The sequence below is a fragment of the Phyllobates terribilis genome, unplaced genomic scaffold, assembly GCF_046119375.1.
Source record: "Phyllobates terribilis strain yellow unplaced genomic scaffold, ASM4611937v1 Scaffold_7__3_contigs__length_470593459, whole genome shotgun sequence".
NCBI lineage: Eukaryota > Metazoa > Chordata > Amphibia > Anura > Dendrobatidae > Phyllobates > Phyllobates terribilis.
Window position 1 is genome coordinate 268630813 of NW_027362767.1, and position 22127 is coordinate 268652939.

General features: G+C 45.6%; 1 protein-coding gene across 1 annotated transcript; it reads left to right on the top strand.

The window, feature by feature from the left end:
• Positions 1–10653: 10653 nt before the first annotated feature.
• QRFP (pyroglutamylated RFamide peptide) lies at positions 10654–19627 on the top strand. The gene is made up of 2 exons (XM_073637859.1): positions 10654–10723; positions 18539–19627. Exon 2 carries the CDS (start codon positions 18539–18541, stop codon positions 18944–18946), a length of 408 nt encoding a protein of 135 aa, XP_073493960.1. The 5' UTR covers positions 10654–10723; the 3' UTR covers positions 18947–19627.
• The last annotated feature ends 2500 nt before the right edge of the window (positions 19628–22127 follow it).

The following is a 22127-nucleotide window of genomic DNA, read 5'->3' on the forward strand; positions in this document are numbered from 1 at the left end:
CCTTAGGTACAAGAATACAACTACTATAATACTGCCCCCTATGTACAAGAATATGACTACTATAAAACTGCTCCTATGTACAAGAATATAACTACTATAATACTGCCTCCTATGTACAAGAATATACTATAATACTGCTCCTATGTACAAGAATAAAACTACTATAATACTGCTCCTATTTATAAGAATATGACTACTATAATACTGCTCCTATGTACAAGAATATAACTACTATAATACTGCCTCCTATGTACAAGAATATACTATAATACTGCTCCTATGTATAAGAATAAAACTACTATAATACTGCTCCTATTTACAAAAATATGACTACTATGATACTGCCTCCTATGCACATGAATATAACTACTATAATACTGCCCCCTATGAACAAGAATATAACTACTATAATACTGCCCCCTATGTACAAGAATATAACTACTATAATACTGCTCCTATGTACAAGAATATAACTACTATAATACTGCCTCCTATGTACAAGAATATAACTACTATAATACTGCCCCTATGTACAAGAATAAAACTACTATAATACTGCTCCTATTTACAAGAATATGACTACTATAATATTGCCTCCTATGTACATGAATATAACTACTATAATACTGCCCCCTATGAACAAGAATATAACTACTATAATACTGCCCCCTATGAACAAGAATATAACTACTATAATACTGCTCCCTTTGTACAAGAATATAACTACTATAATACTGCCCCCTATGTACAAGAATATAACTACTATAATACTGCCCCCTATGTACAAGAATATAACTACTATAATACTGCCACCTATGTACAAGAAAATAACTACTATAATACTGCCTCCTATGTACAAGAATATAACTACTATAATACTGCTCCCTATGTACAAGAATATAACTACTATAATACTGCTCCTATGTACAAGAGTATAACTACTATAATACTGCCCTTATGTACAAGAGTATAACTACTATAATACTATCCCCTATGTACAAGAATATAACTACTATAATACTGCCCCCTATGTACAAGAATATAACTACTATAATACTGCCCCCTATGTACAAGAAAATAACTACTATAATACTGCCCCTATGTACAAGAATATAACTACTATAATACTGCCCCTATGTACAAGAATATAACTACTATAATACTGCCCCTATGTACAAGAATATAACTACTATAATACTGCCCCTATGTACAAGAATATAACTACTATAATACTGTTCCAACGGATAAGAATATGTATGTAAATATGTAACATTTTCTTACCTGTAACTGCTGCAGCTTTCTGACTGTTTCCACCTTGCTGATATTCTCCTTTCTCTCATGCTGTGGTTGGTGATGCAGCAGAGATGAATTAGTGGAGGATTTACAAGTTACAGGATCAATGTGAGTGAGAGGACTAGAACTGGGCTGGATTACTAATATCGGAGGGAGCGGGCGGTGATGATCTGATCGATACCGCGGCCTCTGAATTAATATAGAAGCTGCTAAGACAACTCAAAGGGAAAGCAATTCTAATGCTGCAGGTAGAGTATGGAGATGAAATCTACGGTCACATCAGACCCTCTGCAGGAAGATGTGAAGGATCTGCTGAGGGAATGTACATCTGTGTAAAAGAGCCGCAGAAGTAACAATCGCAAAACGTGAATGGCTCGCAGACTATCGCAGAAAAATACTCCTGACGCGTAACAGTGTGGCTCCATTCACATTAATGGACGATGCAGGAGGTGGATATTTATGTGGATGGGCTTCTTTAAGAATTCCCCTCAATGCCCTCACCTGGTGGTTTAGTGTGCCCTATATATTTAGAAGCTCCTTGAGGGGTGCACGCATGCTGGGTTGTGCACGCGTCTTCTTGTGCAAAGTGGCTTCAGAGATAAGTGGCAGTTTTTTCAGAGGCAGTTAGTCAGGGCAGGAGTCAGGTAACAAACACTTTGACCGCTTACTCTCTTTTAACTGTATTTCTGTTAGCTCTCACTTTTTCCTCTATAGTCCTCCACTTACTAGTAACTACTCAAATCCCTACACCTAGTAAGAAACTCTTCATCTCTCCCTCCATCCTCCCGATTCATCTCACCTCCTCCTCCGAATTATTCCTCAACATTTAATCCTGGATCTCCAAACACAGACAGCCATCTCATGCCCTCTCCTGCTCCCACCTTCTAACACTTTCTCTGCTCCTCCTCACTGCTGGAGATATCTCTCTAAATCCTGGTCCTCCTCGCCATATCCCCACAGTTACTTCTACCTCCTATTCACGACCTTCCACAAATTGTCGCAACCCTTCTAACCTCATACCCATCCAACTAATCCCCACTTCCCCAGTCCCACTAACAGGAGCTCTATGGAACACTCGCTCCGTCTATAGTAAACTTTCCTACATCCATGATCTTTTCATCACTAACAAACTTTCCTTCCTCGCCATCACCCAAACCTGGATCACCCCCTCTGACACAGCCTCCCCAGCTGCACTTTCATATGGCGGATTCCACCTTTCCCACCCACCCCGCCCCAATGGCAAACATGGTGGAGGCGTAGGTTTTCTCCTGTCAGATACCTGCGCTTTCACCCAAATCCCACTGCCACCCTCCGTTACACTCCCCTCTTTTGAGGTGCACTGTGTGCGTATCTATTCCCCCTCTGACCTCCAACTGGCCATCATTTACCGACCCCAGGGCTAGCTACCACTTTCTTAGACCACTTCACCACCTGGCTGCTTCACTTCCTTTCCGCTGACATCCCCACTATCATAATGGGTGACTTCAACATCCCCATTGACAATTCCCACTCGTCTGTCTCTAAGTTCCTATCCCTCACTTCCTCCTTCAACCTTGTTCAATGGTCTTCTGCAGCTACCCATAAGGATGGCCACACACTCGACCTCATCTTCACCTGCCTCTCTTCCCTATCTAACCTCTCTAACTCACCTCTCCCTCTCTCTGACCATAACCTCCTCACATTCTCTGCCATCTTCTATCCAGGTCCACAATCGCCATTCCACATACTTACACACGCTCGCAGAAACCTTAAACACCTTGACCTACACTCACTCTCTGAATCCCTCCTCCCTCTTACAGACATAAATTCCTTACACAATGCAAATGTTGCTGCCGCTTCATATAACACCACAATAGCTGCAGCTCTCGACTCGATCGCCCCTCTCACACATACCAAAGCTCGCACAATCAACAGGCAACCCTGGCACACCAAACTTACTAAAGAACTGCGACGGGCCTCCAGGGTTGTGGAGCGGAGATGGAAAAAGTCTCACTCCTTCGAGCACTTCATCTCATTCAAACAATCCCTCGCTATTTTCAAGTCCACACTCACTGCAGCAAAACAAACCTACTTCTCATCTCTCATATCCTCCCTGTCTCACAACCCTAAACAGCTATTTAACACTTTCAATTCTCTCCTTCGTCCCCCAGCGCCTCCTCCCTCTTCTCTCATCTCAGCCGAAGACTTTGCCTCATTCTTCAAGCAGAAGATTGACGCCATCAGACAAAGCTTTTGCCTAAAGTCCGCACAACCCCTCCTCATATCTACTTAACCTTCCTCCTCCAAACCCCACTTCTCCACCATTACAGAAGGTCAAGTCTCCTCTTTTACTCTCCAAATCACACCTCACCACCTGCGAACTTGACCCAATCCCATCCCACCTCATCCCTAACCTTATCGCAGTCTTCATCCCAACCCTAACCCACCTCTTCAACCTGTCACTAACAACCGGTGTCTTCCCCTCATGTTTCAAACATGCCTCAATCACACCCATCCTCAAAAAGCCCTCCCTTGACCCATCCTGTCTGACTAACTACCGCCCCAAATCACTTCTCCCCTATGCCTCAAAACTACTAGAACATGTCCACTTTGAACTGTCCTCTCACCTTTCCTCCTGCTCCCTCTACGACCGCCTATAATCTGGCTTCCGACCGCATCACTCGACTGAAACTGCCCTGACCAAAGAGACCAACGACCTACTAACCGCCAAATCCAAGCGACACTACCCATCCTCCTTCTTCTGGACCTGTCATCTGCCTTCGACACAGTCGACCATTCCCTCTTACTACAGATTCTCTCATCTCTTGGCATCACGGACTTGGCCCTATCTTGGATCTTCTCATACCTAACAGACAGGACATTCAGCGTCTCCCACTCACACACCACCTCCTCATCTCGCCCCCCATCTGTCGGTGTCCCCCAAGGTTCAGTCCTAGGACCCCTGCTCTTCTCCATCTACACCTTCGGCCTGGGACAGCTCATAGAGTCTCACGGCTTTCAGTATCACCTCTATGCTGATGACACACAGATCTACCTCTCTGGACCCGATATCTCCTCCCTACTAACCAAAATCCCACAATGTCTGTCCGCTATTTCATCCTTCTTCTCTGCCAGATTTCTAAAACTTAACATGGATAAAACAGAATTCATCATCTTTCCACAATCTCATTCATATCCCCCATCTGACCTATCCATCAACGTCAATGGCTGTTCACTCTCCCCAGTCCCGCATGCCCGCTGCCTTGGGGTAACCCTGGACTCTGATCTCTCCTTCAAACCACATATCCAAGCCCTTTCCACTTCCTGCCGACTCCAACTCAAAAATATCTCCCCTCTAACACTCTCGCACCCCTTCAATCTATCCTAAACTCTGCTGCCCGACTAATCCACCTGTCCCCCCGCTATTCCCCGGCCTCCCCCCTCTGTCAATCCCTTCACTGGCCCCCCATTGCCCAGAGACTCCAGTTCAAAACCCTAACCATGGTATACAAAGCCATCCACAACCTGTCTCCTCCATACATCTGTGATCTAGTCTCCCGGTACATACCCGCACGCAACCTCCGATCCTCACAAGATCTCCTGCTCTACTCCCTTCTTATCTCCTCCTCCCACAATCGTATATAAGATTTCTCCCGTGCTTCCCCCCTACTCTGGAACTCTGTACCCCAACATATCAGACTCTCGCCTACCATGGAAGCCTTCAAAAGGAACCTGAAGACCCACCTCTTCCGACAAGCCTACAACCTGCAGTAACCACCGCTCCACCATACCGCTGCACTGCTCTACCCCCACCCTCTGTATCCTCACCCATCCCTTGTAGACTGTGAGCCCTCGCGGGCAGGGTCCTCGCTCCTCCTGTACCAGTTGCTGACTCGTTTTGTTAAGATTATGTAAATGTTTTTGCTATGTATATCCCTATCACATGTAAAGCGCCATGGAATAAATGGCGCTATAATAATAAATAATAATAATTCATAGCAGATTTAGTGCAGTCGATCACCAAAGAGCCAGGGCACAAGACCTGGATGGAGGCCCTGCCGGAAAACAAAGGGTTAAAGGATCCAGCCTGCAGTTTTCTAATAGAGATCCTCCAATTTGTTTGTTGTCAAAGAATGGGACCTTCTTGTTTATATTCAGAGTCAGAATCCTGTAGGCCTAATACTCTCCACAGCAGAGGGTTTGTTACAGTAGCATCTGGTGTACACAGTCCAACTGGGGATTTCTACTTGATACAATGCATCAGTGCAGGTAAATTGGGAAACACAGACAGGAGAGGTTTGTGCTGATCTGTTCAGCTCACAGAGGGTTGATTGGGCTAGGTACAATTGTAACAAACCCTCAGTTGTGAGAAGTGTGAGGTCAGACCTCTAGATGTGAAAAAGAATTAATTCAGTGACAGCAAGCAGAGATCCTGACAGAGATGAGGATTAGGGAATCAGAAGTCTGCAGAACAGCATGTGACAGGGGCTGTTTCACATGGAGGGTTCTTGAGGCAGAATGGTAGGCCAGAGTCCTGGGCAGCACAGAGGATTTCAGGAGAGAAGTATGCTGATCTTGTGTACCAGGAGCACAGAGTATTTCAGGAGAAGAGTGTGCTGATCTTGTGTACCAGGAGCACAGAGTATTTCAGGAGAAGAGTGTGCTGATCTTGTGTACCAGGAGCACAGAGTATTTCAGGAGAAGAGTGTGCTGATCTTGTGTACCAGGAGCACAGAGTATTTCAGGAGAAGAGTGTGCTGATCTTGTGTACCAGCATCACAGAGTATTTCAGGAGAAGAGTGTGCTGATCTTGTGTACCAGCATCACAGAGTATTTCAGGAGAAGAGTGTGCTGATCTTGTGTACCAGGAGCACAGAGTATTTCAGGAGAAGAGTGTGCTGATCTTGTGTACCAGCATCACAGAGTATTTCAGGAGAAGAGTGTGCTGATCTTGTGTACCAGCATCACAGAGTATTTCAGGAGAAGAGTGTGCTGATCTTGTGTACCAGGAGCACAGAGTATTTCAGGAGAAGAGTGTGCTGATCTTGTGTACCAGCATCACAGAGTATTTCAGGAGAAGAGTGTGCTGATCTTGTGTACCAGGAGCACAGAGTATTTCAGGAGAAGAGTGTGCTGATCTTGTGTACCAGGAGCACAGAGTATTTCAGGAGAAGGGTGTGCTGATCTTGTGTACCAGCATCACAGAGTATTTCAGGAGAAGAGTGTGCTGATCTTGTGTACCAGCATCACAGAGTATTTCAGGAGAAGAGTGTGCTGATCTTGTGTACCAGGAGCACAGAGTATTTCAGGAGAAGAGTGTGCTGATCTTGTGTACCAGGAGCACAGAGTATTTCAGGAGAAGAGTGTGCTGATCTTGTGTACCAGCATCACAGAGTATTTCAGGAGAAGAGTGTGCTGATCTTGTGTACCAGGAGCACAGAGTATTTCAGGAGAAGAGTGTGCTGATCTTGTGTACCAGGAGCACAGAGTATTTCAGGAGAAGAGTGTGCTGATCTTGTGTACCAGCATCACAGAGTATTTCAGGAGAAGAGTGTGCTGATCTTGTGTTCCAGGAACACAGAGTATTTCAGGAGAAGAGTGTGCTGATCTTGTGTACCAGCATCACAGAGTATTTCAGGAGAAGAGTGTGCTGATCTTGTGTACCAGCATCACAGAGTATTTCAGGAGAAGAGTGTGCTGATCTTGTGTACCAGGAGCACAGAGTATTTCAGGAGAAGAGTGTGCTGATCTTGTGTACCAGGAGCACAGAGTATTTCAGGAGAAGAGTGTGCTGATCTTGTGTACCAGGAGCACAGAGTATTTCAGGAGAAGAGTGTGCTGATCTTGTGTACCAGAAGCACAGAGTATTTCAGGAGAAGAGTGTGCTGATCTTGTGTACCAGGAGCACAGAGTATTTCAGGAGAAGAGTGTGCTGATCTTGTGTACCAGCATCACAGAGTATTTCAGGAGAAGAGTGTGCTGATCTTGTGTACCAGGAGCACAGAGTATTTCAGGAGAAGAGTGTGCTGATCTTGTGTACCAGCATCACAGAGTATTTCAGGAGAAGAGTGTGCTGATCTTGTGTACCAGGAGCACAGAGTATTTCAGGAGAAGAATGTGCTGATCTTGTGTACCAGGAGCACAGAGTATTTCAGGAGAAGAGTGTGCTGATCTTGTGTACCAGGAGCACAGAGTATTTCAGGAGAAGAGTGTGCTGATCTTGTGTACCAGCATCACAGAGTATTTCAGGAGAAGAGTGTGCTGATCTTGTGTACCAGGAGCACAGAGTATTTCAGGAGAAGAGTGTGCTGATCTTGTGTACCAGGAGCACAGAGTATTTCAGGAGAAGAGTGTGCTGATCTTGTGTACCAGGAGCACAGAGTATTTCAGGAGAAGAATGTGCTGATCTTGTGTACCAGGAGCACAGAGTATTTCAGGAGAAGAGTGTGCTGATCTTGTGTACCAGGAGCACAGAGTATTTCAGGAGAAGAGTGTGCTGATCTTGTGTACCAGGAGCACAGAGTATTTCAGGAGAAGAGTGTGCTGATCTTGTGTACCAGGAGCACAGAGTATTTCAGGAGAAGAGTGTGCTGATCTTGTGTACCAGCATCACAGAGTATTTCAGGAGAAGAGTGTGCTGATCTTGTGTACCAGGAGCACAGAGTATTTCAGGAGAAGAGTGTGCTGATCTTGTGTACCAGGAGCACAGAGTATTTCAGGAGAAGAATGTGCTGATCTTGTGTACCAGCATCACAGAGTATTTCAGGAGAAGAGTGTGCTGATCTTGTGTACCAGGAGCACAGAGTATTTCAGGAGAAGAGTGTGCTGATCTTGTGTACCAGGAGCACAGAGTATTTCAGGAGAAGAGTGTGCTGATCTTGTGTACCAGGAGCACAGAGTATTTCAGGAGAAGAATGTGCTGATCTTGTGTACCAGGGGCACAGAGTATTTGAGGAGAAGAATGTGCTGATCTTGTGTACCAGGAGCACAGAGTATTTGAGGAGAAGAGTGTGCTGATCTTGTGTACCAGCATCACAGAGTATTTCAGGAGAAGAGTGTGCTGATCTTGTGTACCAGGAGCACAGAGTATTTGAGGAGAAGAGTGTGCTGATCTTGTGTACCAGGAGCACAGAGTATTTCAGGAGAAGAGTGTGCTGATATTGTGTACCAGGAGCACAGAGTATTTGAGGAGAAGAGTGTGCTGATCTTGTGTACCAGGAGCACAGAGTATTTCAGGAGAAGAGTGTGCTGATCTTGTGTACCAGGAGCACAGAGTATTTCAGGAGAAGAATGTGCTGATCTTGTGTACCAGGAGCACAGAGTATTTCAGGAGAAGAGTGTGCTGATCTTGTGTACCAGGAGCACAGAGTATTTCAGGAGAAGAATGTGCTGATCTTGTGTACCAGGAGCACAGAGTATTTCAGGAGAAGAATGTGCTGATCTTGTGTACCAGGAGCACAGAGTATTTCAGGAGAAGGGTGTGCTGATCTTGTGTACCAGGAGCACAGAGTATTTCAGGAGAAGAATGTGCTGATCTTGTGTACCAGGAGCACAGAGTATTTCAGGAGAAGAATGTGCTGATCTTGTGTACCAGGAGCACAGAGTATTTCAGGAGAAGAGTGTGCTGATCTTGTGTACCAGGAGCACAGAGTATTTCAGGAGAAGAATGTGCTGATCTTGTGTACCAGGAGCACAGAGTATTTCAGGAGAAGAGTGTGCTGATCTTGTGTACCAGGAGCACAGAGTATTTCAGGAGAAGAATGTGCTGATCTTGTGTACTAGGAGCACAGAGTATTTCAGGAGAAGAATGTGCTGATCTTGTGTACCAGGAGCACAGAGTATTTCAGGAGAAGGGTGTGCTGATCTTGTGTACCAGGAGCACAGAGTATTTCAGGAGAAGAATGTGCTGATCTTGTGTACCAGGAGCACAGAGTATTTCAGGAGAAGAATGTGCTAATCTTGTGTACCAGGAGCACAGAGTATTTCAGGAGAAGAGTGTGCTGATCTTGTGTACCAGGAGCACAGAGTATTTCAGGAGAAGAATGTGCTGATCTTGTGTACCAGGAGCACAGAGTATTTCAGGAGAAGAGTGTGCTGATCTTGTGTACCAGGAGCACAGAGTATTTCAGGACGGGACTCTGCTGATCTTGTGTACCAGGAGCACAGAGTGTTTCAGGAGAAGAATGTGCTGATCTTGTGTACCAGGAGCACAGAGTATTTCAGGAGAAGAGTGTGCTGATCTTGTGTACCAGGAGCACAGAGTATTTCAGGACGGGACTCTGCTGATCTTGTGTACCAGGAGCACAGAGTATTTCAGGACGGGACTCTGCTGATCTTGTATACCAGGAGCACAGAGTATTTGAGGAGAAGAGTGTGCTGATCTTGTGTACCAGGAGCACAGAGTATTTCAGGAGAAGGGTGTGCTGATCTTGTGTACCAGGAGCACAGAGTATTTCAGGAGAAGAATGTGCTGATCTTGTGTACCAGGAGCACAGAGTATTTCAGGAGAAGAATGTGCTGATCTTGTGTACCAGGAGCACAGAGTATTTCAGGAGAAGAATGTGCTGATCTTGTGTACCAGGAGCACAGAGTATTTCAGGAGAAGAGTGTGCTGATCTTGTGTACCAGGAGCACAGAGTATTTCAGGAGAAGAATGTGCTGATCTTGTGTACCAGGAGCACAGAGTATTTCAGGAGAAGAGTGTGCTGATCTTGTGTACCAGGAGCACAGAGTATTTCAGGACGGGACTCTGCTGATCTTGTGTACCAGGAGCACAGAGTGTTTCAGAAGAATGTGCTGATCTTGTGTACCAGGAGCACAGAGTATTTCAGGAGAAGAGTGTGCTGATCTTGTGTACCAGGAGCACAGAGTATTTCAGGACGGGACTCTGCTGATCTTGTATACCAGGAGCACAGAGTATTTCAGGAGATACAAATATTTTGGATGGTTTGTACACGGGACACAGGGGCCAAGTTCCCCAGCAGTTATCCCGCGATTCCCACCCTCGTACATGTACACACCAGTTCCCATGTTGCATTGCGATCCCCACATCCGGGCTATCGGGAGATATTGCCGATGTAACAGGCGAAGTATGGTTTTTCTTTCAGGCAGTGACCTAAGGGGTTAAGGCTGATGTTCCAGTGATGTCCGCCGCAGGCAGCGATGATGATGGAGCTAATGAGCCGCCTTATTATCCGCAACGCTTAATCTTCACATTGAAACGATATTGAGGTGAACAATCAGCAGTTTGCGTAGTGGTGACCGTAACCATCATTGCTGTCAATGGGATCCCAGCATGAGGAATGTCAGCCACTAATTCCCCTATTAAGGCTGCAGCGAGTGACGTCTCAATTAATCAAGACCCTTATTTATAAAGTAGAATGAGGGTGAGGGCAACGGTCAGACACAGCAGAAGTCAGCACTGGACCCCGGGTCTCCCCACAACTACAAGGTAAGTTCTGGATCCGACTCTTTACAGTGTTACAGGTTCTGCGTTCGCTCATCACAGCCCAATATCTGATAGTGTCACCCACAGAGGTCACCAGAGGAGCTAACAGTCCACCTGCCCCAGGACAGACACAGATAGGGAGCCGCCTGGAGCTGAGGGGCAACACCAACACGAATAGTAATGATCCGTGGGGTGCAGGGCTGATTATTAGGCTCATATAGGAATATTATGAGGTCTCTGAATGTCTAATGATCTTTCAATAAAAAATTCATTCAAATTTCAGAAATTTGTGTGTATGTGTATATATAATATAATTATTCACCATCAGATTTCTGTACTCGGCACGTACAGGACAGCAGTCCTGATGGTCAGATGCGGGTTATTTCTGGTCTAGGGGGGTTAGGGAAGGCCTGCAACAATCAGAAACATTCATCAACATTGTTATGAGACACTTGAGAAAGAGATGGTGCCGTGCAGTAGTGGGGTCCAGGGGGCTCATGTTGGATCTCGCATGTAATGAGCACAGGCTGATACATAATTTATATCCATCTACAGCGGAGGGAACATGGAAGATACCAAGACTCAGCACTAAATATAGTCATGGTGGGCAGATATAGCACATACACAGCGGGCTACATACTGGTCTAAGATTTGGATGATTTATCATTTATTTATTTTATTTAATATTATTTATTTTCCAATATAGCTATTGGTATCAGAATAATTAAAACATTTTGCACTGTTTGCCACCTAACCTCAAAGTTTGTGCAAAAGATGGGGTGTAACCGTAGGTTATTGCAACCATTATCACCTCCCAATACACAAAAAGTCGCACAATATCAAAAGGAAACAGGTTTTTACAGCCACCACTAGAGGGAGCTCACTACATGCAGATTCATATAGTCACCACTTGGAGGAGATCAATACATACAGATTTATACATCCACCACTAAGAGGAGATCAATACATAGATTTACACAGTCACCACTAGAGGGAGCTCACTACACACAGATTTATACAGTCCCCACTAGAGGGAGCTCCCTACATTCAGATTTATACAGTCCCCACTAGAGGGAGCTCCCTACATACAGATTTATACAGTCCCCACTAGAGGGAGCTCCCTGACATACAAATTTATACAGTCCCCACTAGAGGGAGCTCCCTTACATACAAATTTATACAGTCCCCACTAGAGGGAGCTCCCTACATACAGATTTATACAGTCCCCAGTAGAGGGAGCTCCCTTATATACAAATTTATACAGTCCCCACTAGAGGGAGCTTCCTACATACAGATTTATACAGTCCCCACTAGAGAAACTCACTGCACATAGTTTGTTACAGTTGTCACTATAGGGAGAGGTCTGAATACAGATTATACCTTGAAAATATCACAAATATTACATCAAATGCATGGAGCTCCCCCTAGTGGTGGCTGCAGACAGAATCTTATCCTGTATCTCTGTATACAGGGAGCTCCCCCTAGTGGCGGCTGCAGACAGAATCTTTTCATGTATCTCTGTATACAGGGAGCTCCCCCTAGTGGTGGCTGCAGACAGAATCTTTTCATGTATCTCTGTATGCAGGGAGCTTCCCCTAGTGGCGGCTGCAGACAGAATCTTATCATGTATCTCTGTATACAGGGAGCTCACCCTAGTGGTGGCTAGAGGAAGAATGAACTATATAACTAATGTATAATCATAGCTTTTCTTCTTATTGAACAGTAACCACTTTGTATTAATTTTAATAATTTTGAGAGGATTTTATGATTCTGATGAAATCTTAGATTTCCTTCCCTGGTGGCTGATAATGGCTGCTTAGTGCTGAGTGCAGACATGTATATAGAAGCTGAGGCTGTGCAGGTGTGGGGGATTGTATTGCAGCAGCTCGTCCTCCCCTCGGTTCCACACTCCAGCACTAATTAATATGATAATGTAAATCTAATATTGCCAGCTCTGCCTGTATCTTCCTGAGAATATAGTTACTCTGTTCTTATATCTAAAATCAATACACTAATGAAGTGAACCCAGCGAGCTCGGGGCCAAGTCGCTCAATCCCCCGATGCTGCGCTAACTCGCTGGGAATTACGGTTCTGCAATCTAATGCATTAAACAGATCCATTACCAGAGCGGGGAAAATCCGCAGACTGGTTCATCCTCCCAGATCCTTACAATCTTCATCATCTCAATCTTATAAGTAGCACCTGCAGAACTGCACTTTTTTTTAATTTTATTTTGGATCTCAGCATATTTTTTTACAAGTTTTAATTTACTATTTCTAATTTTTTGCATTTCTGTCATTCATTTTTTTTTTTTTTACAGAATTTAGTTCTTGTTATGTATTTCCCTCCACTGAATTCTTATGCTATTCCACACTGAATTATTTCAGCATTTCTTTTTTCTTGGATTATATTTCCTCAGTTTAGTCCCTTTAATCGCCGGCATGTGCGGTGTAACTGAATGCCGTCCCTTTAATCGTCCGTCCCGTACAGTGTAGCTGACTGCCCTCCCTCTAATCGTCAAGCCTGTGCGGTGTAGCTGACTGCCGTCCCTTTAATCGTCCGGCCTGTGCAGTGTAGCTGATTTCCGTCCCTTTAATCGTCCGGCCTGTGCAGTGTAGCTGACTGCTGTCCCTTTAATCGTCCAGCCTGTGCATGGTAGCTGACTGCTGTCCCTTTAATAGTCCGGCTGGTGCAGCGTAGCGGACTGCCATCCCTTTAATCGTCCGATCTGTGCAGTGTAGCTGACTGCCGTCCCTTTAATCGTCCGGCCTGAACAGTGTAGCTGATTGCCGTCCCTTTAATCGTCCGGCCTGTGCAGTGTAGCTGACTGCTGTCCCTTTAATCGTCCAGCCTGTGCAGTGTAGCTGACTGCTGTCCCTTTAATCATCCTGCCCGTGCAGTGTAGCTGACTGCCGTCCCTTTAATCGTCCGACCTGTGCAGTGTAGCTGACTGCCGTCCCTTTAATCGTCCTGCCCGTGCAGTGTAGCGGACAGCCGTCCCTTTAATCATCCTGCCCGTGCAGTGTAGCTGACTGCTGTCCCTTTAATCGTCCGGCCTGTGCAGTGTAGCTGACTGCCGTCCCTTTAATCGTCCTGCCCGTGCAGTGTAGCTGACTGCCGTCCCTTTAATCGTCCTGCCCGTGCAGTGTAGCTGACTGCCGTCCCTTTAATCGTCCGACCTGTGCAGTGTAGCTGACTGCTGTCCCTTTAATTGTCCGACCTGTGCAGTGTAGCTGACTGCCGTCCCTTTAATTGTCCTGCCCATGCAGTGTAGCGGACTGCCGTCCCTTTAATTGTCCGGCTGGTGCAGTGTAGCGGACTGCCGTCCCTTTAATCGTCCGGCCCGTGCAGTATACACGTGTATATATGTAGATACAAGGATGTAAGGTTAATAGCTTGCAGCAGGGTGAAGCCGCCGTCTCCGGATCTATCAGGGATTTATTGATAAGCGGCTCACAGCTTTGTGCTGACAACATAGCGGAGGGGAAGAGATGCTGAGAGCAAGTGATGCAGCAAAAGGTTTCTCTGTCCAGTGATTTAAAGGGCGACTCCACTCGCTTTAGATATTTGCCCCAATTTTATCTTCGCTTGTCCACAGTGTTTCCTGTATAGACGTCAAATCCTTTAGCCAAATATAAGATATTATGTTTATTTTAATGTCAGAATAGTTGTACGTCTCTGACTCCTTTCCAGAAGACAATGGGGTTGGAAAGTTTGGGCTCCGCACTAAATTTAAAGGTTTATTATAGAAATGAACAAATCCATTTGATACAATCAAATTTGTGTTGAATTTCATGAAACTTGCAGGTCTTAATGATTGGCTTGTGTTGCACAAATTTCCAAAAGAATGCTCGTCACCGTTTTACACATTCCAGAAGATTGCATAAGTCACATGACCTCAGGTACAACCATGCAGGATTCCCCATAATGCCTTGCAGGAATCACATCACATGGTATAGCACAACCCATCAGGAGGGACTATCAGAACCTGCATAAAAGCCGAGGCAGGGAATGCAGCGGCTAGTAATAGGCAGACTGGCTCACTTGGCTCCTCTAACCAAAAAGAGCCGACTCTTTTGGATCCTAAATGGATCCCTGTTAAATATGTGTTCACCGCAGGTTACTGTGGACGAACCCCCACCTATTTGTAGACAGACAATAAAATTGATGGGTGGGCGGAGTTTGGTTCAAGTGGACGGGCTTTCGGCCGCAGAACAAAATTTTTACGCCCAGTGAGAGCCATTCAGAGAATTTAGTTGCTGTCACGGGGGGGTGGCTCTTTGTCTCGGGTCGGTCGCGAGCGTCACATCACTAGCAGCAGCCATTATTGGGCGATTACTGGCTGTGTTTGCGTTAGAGCTTGAATAGAGGCTGGATACAGTCCTAGGAGACCTCGGAGTGTTACATGCGTCTTTTCACAGAAGCCAGCTGTGGAGCAGGACTAGGTTAGGATGGTTTTCAGCTTCTGGATGTAAACAACAATCCATTTAATTTCCATTCGCTGACAGCAAGCCTAGAAAGTAAAGCACAAAAATGTTGCAGTCCATATAGGACAAGTAATCGATTCTTGACCCCGGGATGGTCTGTGTGTTGGTCCCCTGCGCCACACTGTCCAGTTCAGTGCCCCTTTAAGTGCGAATCATTCTGCGTTCCCCACCGATGGCGCGCTGGGACGTATTTTGCATTATTTGTTGCGGTTTGTGCTGACTTGCAAAGAACAAGGACACAATGTATCACTGTCCGGAGTCACAGATAACGCCGCTCCATCCTGCAGGGATTAGCATAAGCATAGTGAATAATCACCCGCTGACTATTCTGATTTACCAACACCCTAGAAGGCCTGAGACGAAGGGGCGAGGGGGATACATAATCCAGATGCAGAGAGTGATGGTCGCCTGACCGGTACTGTTTCTTTAAGGGAGAGCTCCGCGTACAGGAGGAATGTAATTATCCTGAGTCACATCCAAAGCTGCATTCAAAATTTTGCCGTCTTTTTACACCGCGGGGTCTGAAAACTTCCAGTGCCCCCTGCTGGTCAGTACAAAATCCAAATCGCCGTACACCTGATTAAACTGTGTGTGTGACCTAAATGTAGGTACTGTCAGGTTCTCAGCAGAATTGTGATTGCAGCTCTGAATGTGACAGAAATATAAGACACACCTTAGTGTGCCTAATGGAAATTATTTGACCCAAGTTATTTTGGTGGATGGAGCAGAACAGGAAAAATAGTGAAATACACCTTCTCCCAGTGCAGGGGCATACGTACAAAACATGGGGCCCCATAGCAGAGTTTAGAATTGTGCCTGCCCCCCCCCCCCCCCAAAAAAAAAAAAAATTGTCGGGGTCACAGAATAGCCGATCTCACAACCTTCCAGTCTTTACATAGTAATTTTCCTCCTGCTGATGTCCTAGATTCCTCTTTCATTGCCCCCATAAAATATGATGCCAAAAAAGTGCCCCCCAAACACAGTATGATCCCCCATGGTGAATTCCTCTACATGCACAGTATAATGACCCTACTCTACCCCAGCTCAACTCCCAGGGCAAAGTATGCTGACCCCAACAAAGTATGATCCCCCAACTGTGACCACCACAGAGCCCTGCATACAGTATAATCACCCCACACTGTATAATGGCCCGCATACTATGACGGACCCCACACACACCTTCACACTGTATAATTGCTTGCATACAGTATAATTGCCCCCCACATATTATAATGGCCCCACATAGCCTTCCATACAATATAATGCACTCCCCCATGGTCCTCCATACAATATAATGCACCCCCCATGGTCCTCCATACAATATAATGCACCCCCCATGGTCTTCCGTACTCTATTATGGCCACCAGTCACTGATTAAAAAAAAATAAAAATACAGTACTCACCTCTCCTGGTTCCACCCGATGCTCCGGTTTCTTCAGCGTACGATGTGAAGCGCCGGACATCTCAGAGCAGCAGGTGCCCTATAATGATGTCATCGCGCCAGCTGCTCTGACAAATCAGTTGCCGAGGAATGATGATGTGGGTGGAAGCGTCTACTGACGCACCCTCCTCCATCATTGCTCGCGCTGATGGCCAGAGCCCCTCTGGCCATCAAAACGAGCAATGATGATGGAGGAGGGAGTGTCAGACGCTTCCACCCCCATCATTCTGTGTGGGCAAGTGCTGACGGGCGGAGGGGGGGCACGGTGAGGGCACTGACACCAGCCCCCCCCCGGCTCATAGGCCCCATAGCAGTGGCATTGCCTGGCACCATTGACGGTACGCTACTACCCCAATGGGCAGATTCAGTCCAGTACTTGGAGTCGGCTGGTTCCTCCCCTGCAGCACGGTCTCGGCCCCAATCACTGGTTCTCAGACTCTGAGAAGAGATGGAATAAGCGTCTCCCCATTTTTATTTATTTATTTTTTTTACATATATCAGGGCAGCATGGCTCAGTGGTTAGCACTGGGGTCCTGGGTTCAAATCCCACCAAGGACAACATCTGCAAGGAGTTTGTTTGTTCTCCCCGTGTTTGCGTGGGTTTCCTCCGGGTTCTCCGGTTTCCTCCCACACTCCAAAGACATACTGATAGGGAATGTAGATTGTGAGCCCCAATGGGGACAGCGATGATAATGTATGTAAAGCGCTGCGGAATATGTTAGCGCTATACAAAAATAAACATTATTATTATACCGTCATTTACATTCACAAGGGGGTATATATATCCTTTGTGAACTAAAGGCCCCAAAATGAGTAAAGAATAACCCTGGAATGTACCTAAAATACTCTCCAGATGCCTACAATGCTGACCCTATAATGCAGACCCTAACACCAACACCGCAGCTCCCCCTCCTCCTCTGTGGAGCTGTGGCCTCAGGACATGCGCAGATCACGTGACTCTGCAGCTCCTTCTACTAGAAGGTCCTGCTCATTTTGCCATGATTGCACATCACAGGTTTTTGGTGTTTTTTTTGCAGTGATTCATGGTAAAAAAGAAAAAAAAAAGTGCATTATTTCTTTGTTGTTCTCCACACTTGTTGCTGCATGGTAGAACTCAGAGCAGTCACCGCCTCCTATCAGCCCTTATTAACCCCAACATTAATTCTGTAAGCAAAATAAAAGATGTTCAGCAAAGTAGTCATCCTTAATAAAGACAAGACAACCTACAAAGGTCGGGGCCTCCTGGGCGTCTGGGGCCGCACAGAATAGTAATGAATTTCCCACATCAAGCGTCTTTGAAGCATCATCCTCATACTGTCTCGCAAGGTGTGGGAAAGACTTAGTACAACACAAAGGAAAGCGGGAAAGGGAGTCCAGACTCTAGGGAAAGGGGGGAGTGGAGATCTAGTCTGGTCTAGTGTCACCCTGTCTCCCCTAACATCCCTGTATTGGCTCTTAACCATTCGCCGCACACGTACCTCGCCCTGACTTTCCCTGGCATTAGGCTCAGGCTAGGGAAGGGAGGAGATGAGCACTAGTTGATCTCCACTAAACACTAAAGACAACAAGGAAGGACAAACAGGGGGAAATAGCTTAGCTTTAGATGACTCTCTTTAGATGCGACTGTCACCGCACACCACTGACGCTCTTCACCTTTGATATGGCGGGGTTCATTATTCACAATGTTCTATGAAAGTCAAAGGGATTAGCTTCTAAAGTAGGGAGTAAGGGGGCGCTACTGGGCATATAAATGGCGTGATATTGCCTATTGAGCTGTGTATCTAATCCTCTCATGTGTGATACTGTCTGCTGAGCTGTGTATCTAATCCTATACTGTGTGATACAGTCTGCTGAGCTGTGTATCTAACCCCACACCGTCCTGTTTCCTAGATGCAGGGTGCACATGGAGTTTCGCTCCTGCTCTTCCTCGTCTGGGGGTTCAGCTGCAGTCTGCAGGAGGCGATGGAGGACCCGGTGCCATGGGAGAGAGTCCGCTTATGGCAGCTCCTGCCTGACCGGGACACAGATCTTCCTGGACCTTTCCTACAAGTTGACGGCCCTAGAGATAAGAAATCCACAGACCCGGCCTCCTTATTCAGTGTGGCCAAGGAGCTGCAGGGCTTCGGGAAGGAGAGGGCTGGATTCCGGTTCAGGTTTGGAAGGAGAGAAGAAGGGAACGAAGTGGATAAAACAGAGCCAGAACTGGACAAGCGCAGCGCCACTGCCCTGGGATCTCTGGCCGAGGAACTGAACGGATACAACCGAAAGAAAGGAGGCTTCAGCTTCCGATTTGGATGATAGGTCGCGCTCTGCGTGCTCCACCCCGCTCCCGGTGGGAACCTTTCTAATCAGTTTTCTATCTCCTGTTCATCCCCTCCGAGTCTCTGGCTGCGGCATCATCCTGCAACCTGAACATCTCTGCAAACACCGGCAGAATCCAATCTCAAACAAGTCAATAACTTATTCTGTAGCAAACACAAAAGGGCAACAGATCCGCAGCAATGAAGACACGAAGTCCGCGCTCTCTTCTTACTTATGAGTGAAGGGAAACATCACTTTTTTTTTGTCCTTTTACACCAATCATGAATATCATTGCTCCCAGGTCACTAAAATCACAGTGGTTATTAAAGGAAGACTCCAGTCAAAAAAAAATAGTCTCCGCATGACAACCATGCGCCTGTGTCAGACTCCAACCCTTCCGGGTATTTACAGAGAAGTCCAGGCATGGGTCGGGGGTGGCATCGGGGACTTGACTGCAGTTTCCCTTTAACATCACACTTCAATGATCACTGTACAGCCATGAACCTGGCGGGAGCAAGAGGGCTCATTTTGGAGAAGAGATGCGGCAATTCATCATCGATTGTTACTTATTTTATAAGAGATTTCTTTTTGTATATTGTACTTTTAAATATATGGTAATGTCTGTTACAGCAGTGCTGTGTCATGTGACTCTTGTCTTTTCTTTAATGGAACAAGCTGGGGATGGAGTAGGCTATTGTGCAGCAAAAACAAACAAAATATTGATGTCTTATCCAATACTAGTGCAGACACAATCCGCCTGAAGGATATAGCCACCTTTGCCCAGGATTTTGTCTTAATGCTCCCTTTGTGTTCTAAATGCAACTTACGTATTCATTAAAATTGCCTGACATCTTGCTGATGTAGAGTCTGCATAGCTCCTGTAAACAGACAGCTGCACTCTTGTGTTGTTCATAGACAAAAGCTGGCTGAAGTCGTGTAGAGTCTGTATCTCTTCTGTACATACACAGACACTACAGCAGTAGTAGTGTCTGTGTAACTCCTGTACATAACCAGCTGTGCTGCTGTAGTGTCTGTGTAACACCTGTACATAACCAGCTGTAATGTCTGTGTAACTCCTGTACATAACCAGCTGTGCTGCTGTAGTGTCTGTGTAACACCTGTACATAACCAGCTGTAATGTCTGTGTAACTCCTGTACATAACCAGTTGTGCTGCTGTAGTGTGTGTAATTCCTGTACATAATCTGCGCGATTGTCTGTGTAATTTGTGGACAAGAGCCAGCTGTGCAGCTCCTGTACGTAATCGGTTCTGCTGATATAGTCTGGACAGCTCCTTCTAACAGTTAAGATGTGTTGTAGATGGAGCCATCTACTCTCACCCTCTTTACTCAGTATCACTGAGTCAGAACAGAGTGTAGAGAGGGAGGAAAAGCGTCCAAGTCTTTAAGAAGAGCAGATCACAAATGTTGAACAGTATGAGAATAGAGGGGACACAATGTCTGGGTAGGGAAGATGGATCATATAGGCTAAGCAAAAGAGTGGAGAGGAAAGCACCCCCAACAGAGGGAGAAAAGAGAAAGCAGTGCAAGAAAGCCGCTGTGCTGATACACGAGAGAGAGCGAAGAAGCAGCCGGGACCAACAGTCCTCACAGAACGCTGGGAGCAGCATCACACAAGTCTGAAACCAGGAGAAGATTGTAGATAAGATTAAGGTCTGAAATGCTTCATTCTTTTTAAAAAAAAGTTTTTACTAAAAAGATAATTTTTTTTTTTAATCCAAAGATTAAAGGTTTTGGAAAAGTGTAAACACAGGAAAATAATTAGCAAAACCAGTGGAGTCACTGTGTACATACATTACATGTCCTGTACTAATCCTGAGTTACATCCTGTATTATACTCCAGAGCTGCACTCACTATTCTACTGGTGCAGTCACTGTGTACATACATTACATGTCCTGTACTAATCCTGAGTTACATCCTGTATTATACTCCAGAGCTGCACTCACTATTCTACTGGTGCAGTCACTGTGTACATACATTACATGTCCTGTACTAATCCTGAGTTACATCCTGTATTATACTCCAGAGCTGCACTCACTATTCTACTGGTGCAGTCACTGTGTACATACATTACATGTCCTGTACTAATCCTGAGTTACATCCTGTATTATACTCCAGAGCTGCACTCACTATTCTACTGGTGCAGTCACTGTGTACATACATTACATGTCCTGTACTAATCCTGAGTTACATCCTGTATTATACTCCAGAGCTGCACTCACTATTCTACTGGTGCAGTCACTGTGTACATACATTACATGTCCTGTACTAATCCTGAGTTACATCCTGTATTATACTCCAGAGCTGCACTCACTATTCTGCTGGTGCAGTCACTGTGTACATACATTACATGTACTGTACTAATCCTGAGTTACATCCTGTATTATACCCCAGAGCTGCACTCACTATTCTGCTGGTGCAGTCACTGTGTGCATACATTACATGTCCTGTACTAATCCTGAGTTACATCCTGTATTATACCCCAGAGCTGCACTCACTATTCTGTTGGTGCAGTCACTGTGTACATACATTACATTACTTATCCTGTACTGATCCTGACTTACCTCCTGTATTATACTCCAGAGCTGCACTCACTATTCTACTGGTGCAGTCACTGTGTACATACATTACATTACTGATCCTAAGTTACACCCTGCATTATACTCCAGAGCTGCACTCACTATTCTGCTGGTGCAGTCACTGTGTACATACATTACATTACTTATCCTGTACTGATCCTGAGTTACATCCTGTATTATCCTCCAGAGCTGCACTCACTATTCTACTGGTGCAGTCACTGTGTACATACATTACATGTCCTGTACTGATCCTGAGTTACATCCTGTATTATACTCCAGAGCTGCACTCACTATTCTACTGGTGCAGTCACTGTGTACATACATTACTTATCCTGTACTGATCCTGAGTTACATCCTGTATTATACTCCAGAGCTGCACTCACTATTCTGCTGGTGCAGTCACTGTGTACATACATTACATTACTTATCCTGTATTGATCCTGAGTTACATCCTGTATTATACCCCAGAGCTGCACTCACTATTCTGCTGGTGGAGTCACTGTGTACATATATTACATTACTTATCCTGATCCTGAGTTACATCCTGTATTATATCCCAGAGCAGCACTCACTATTCTGC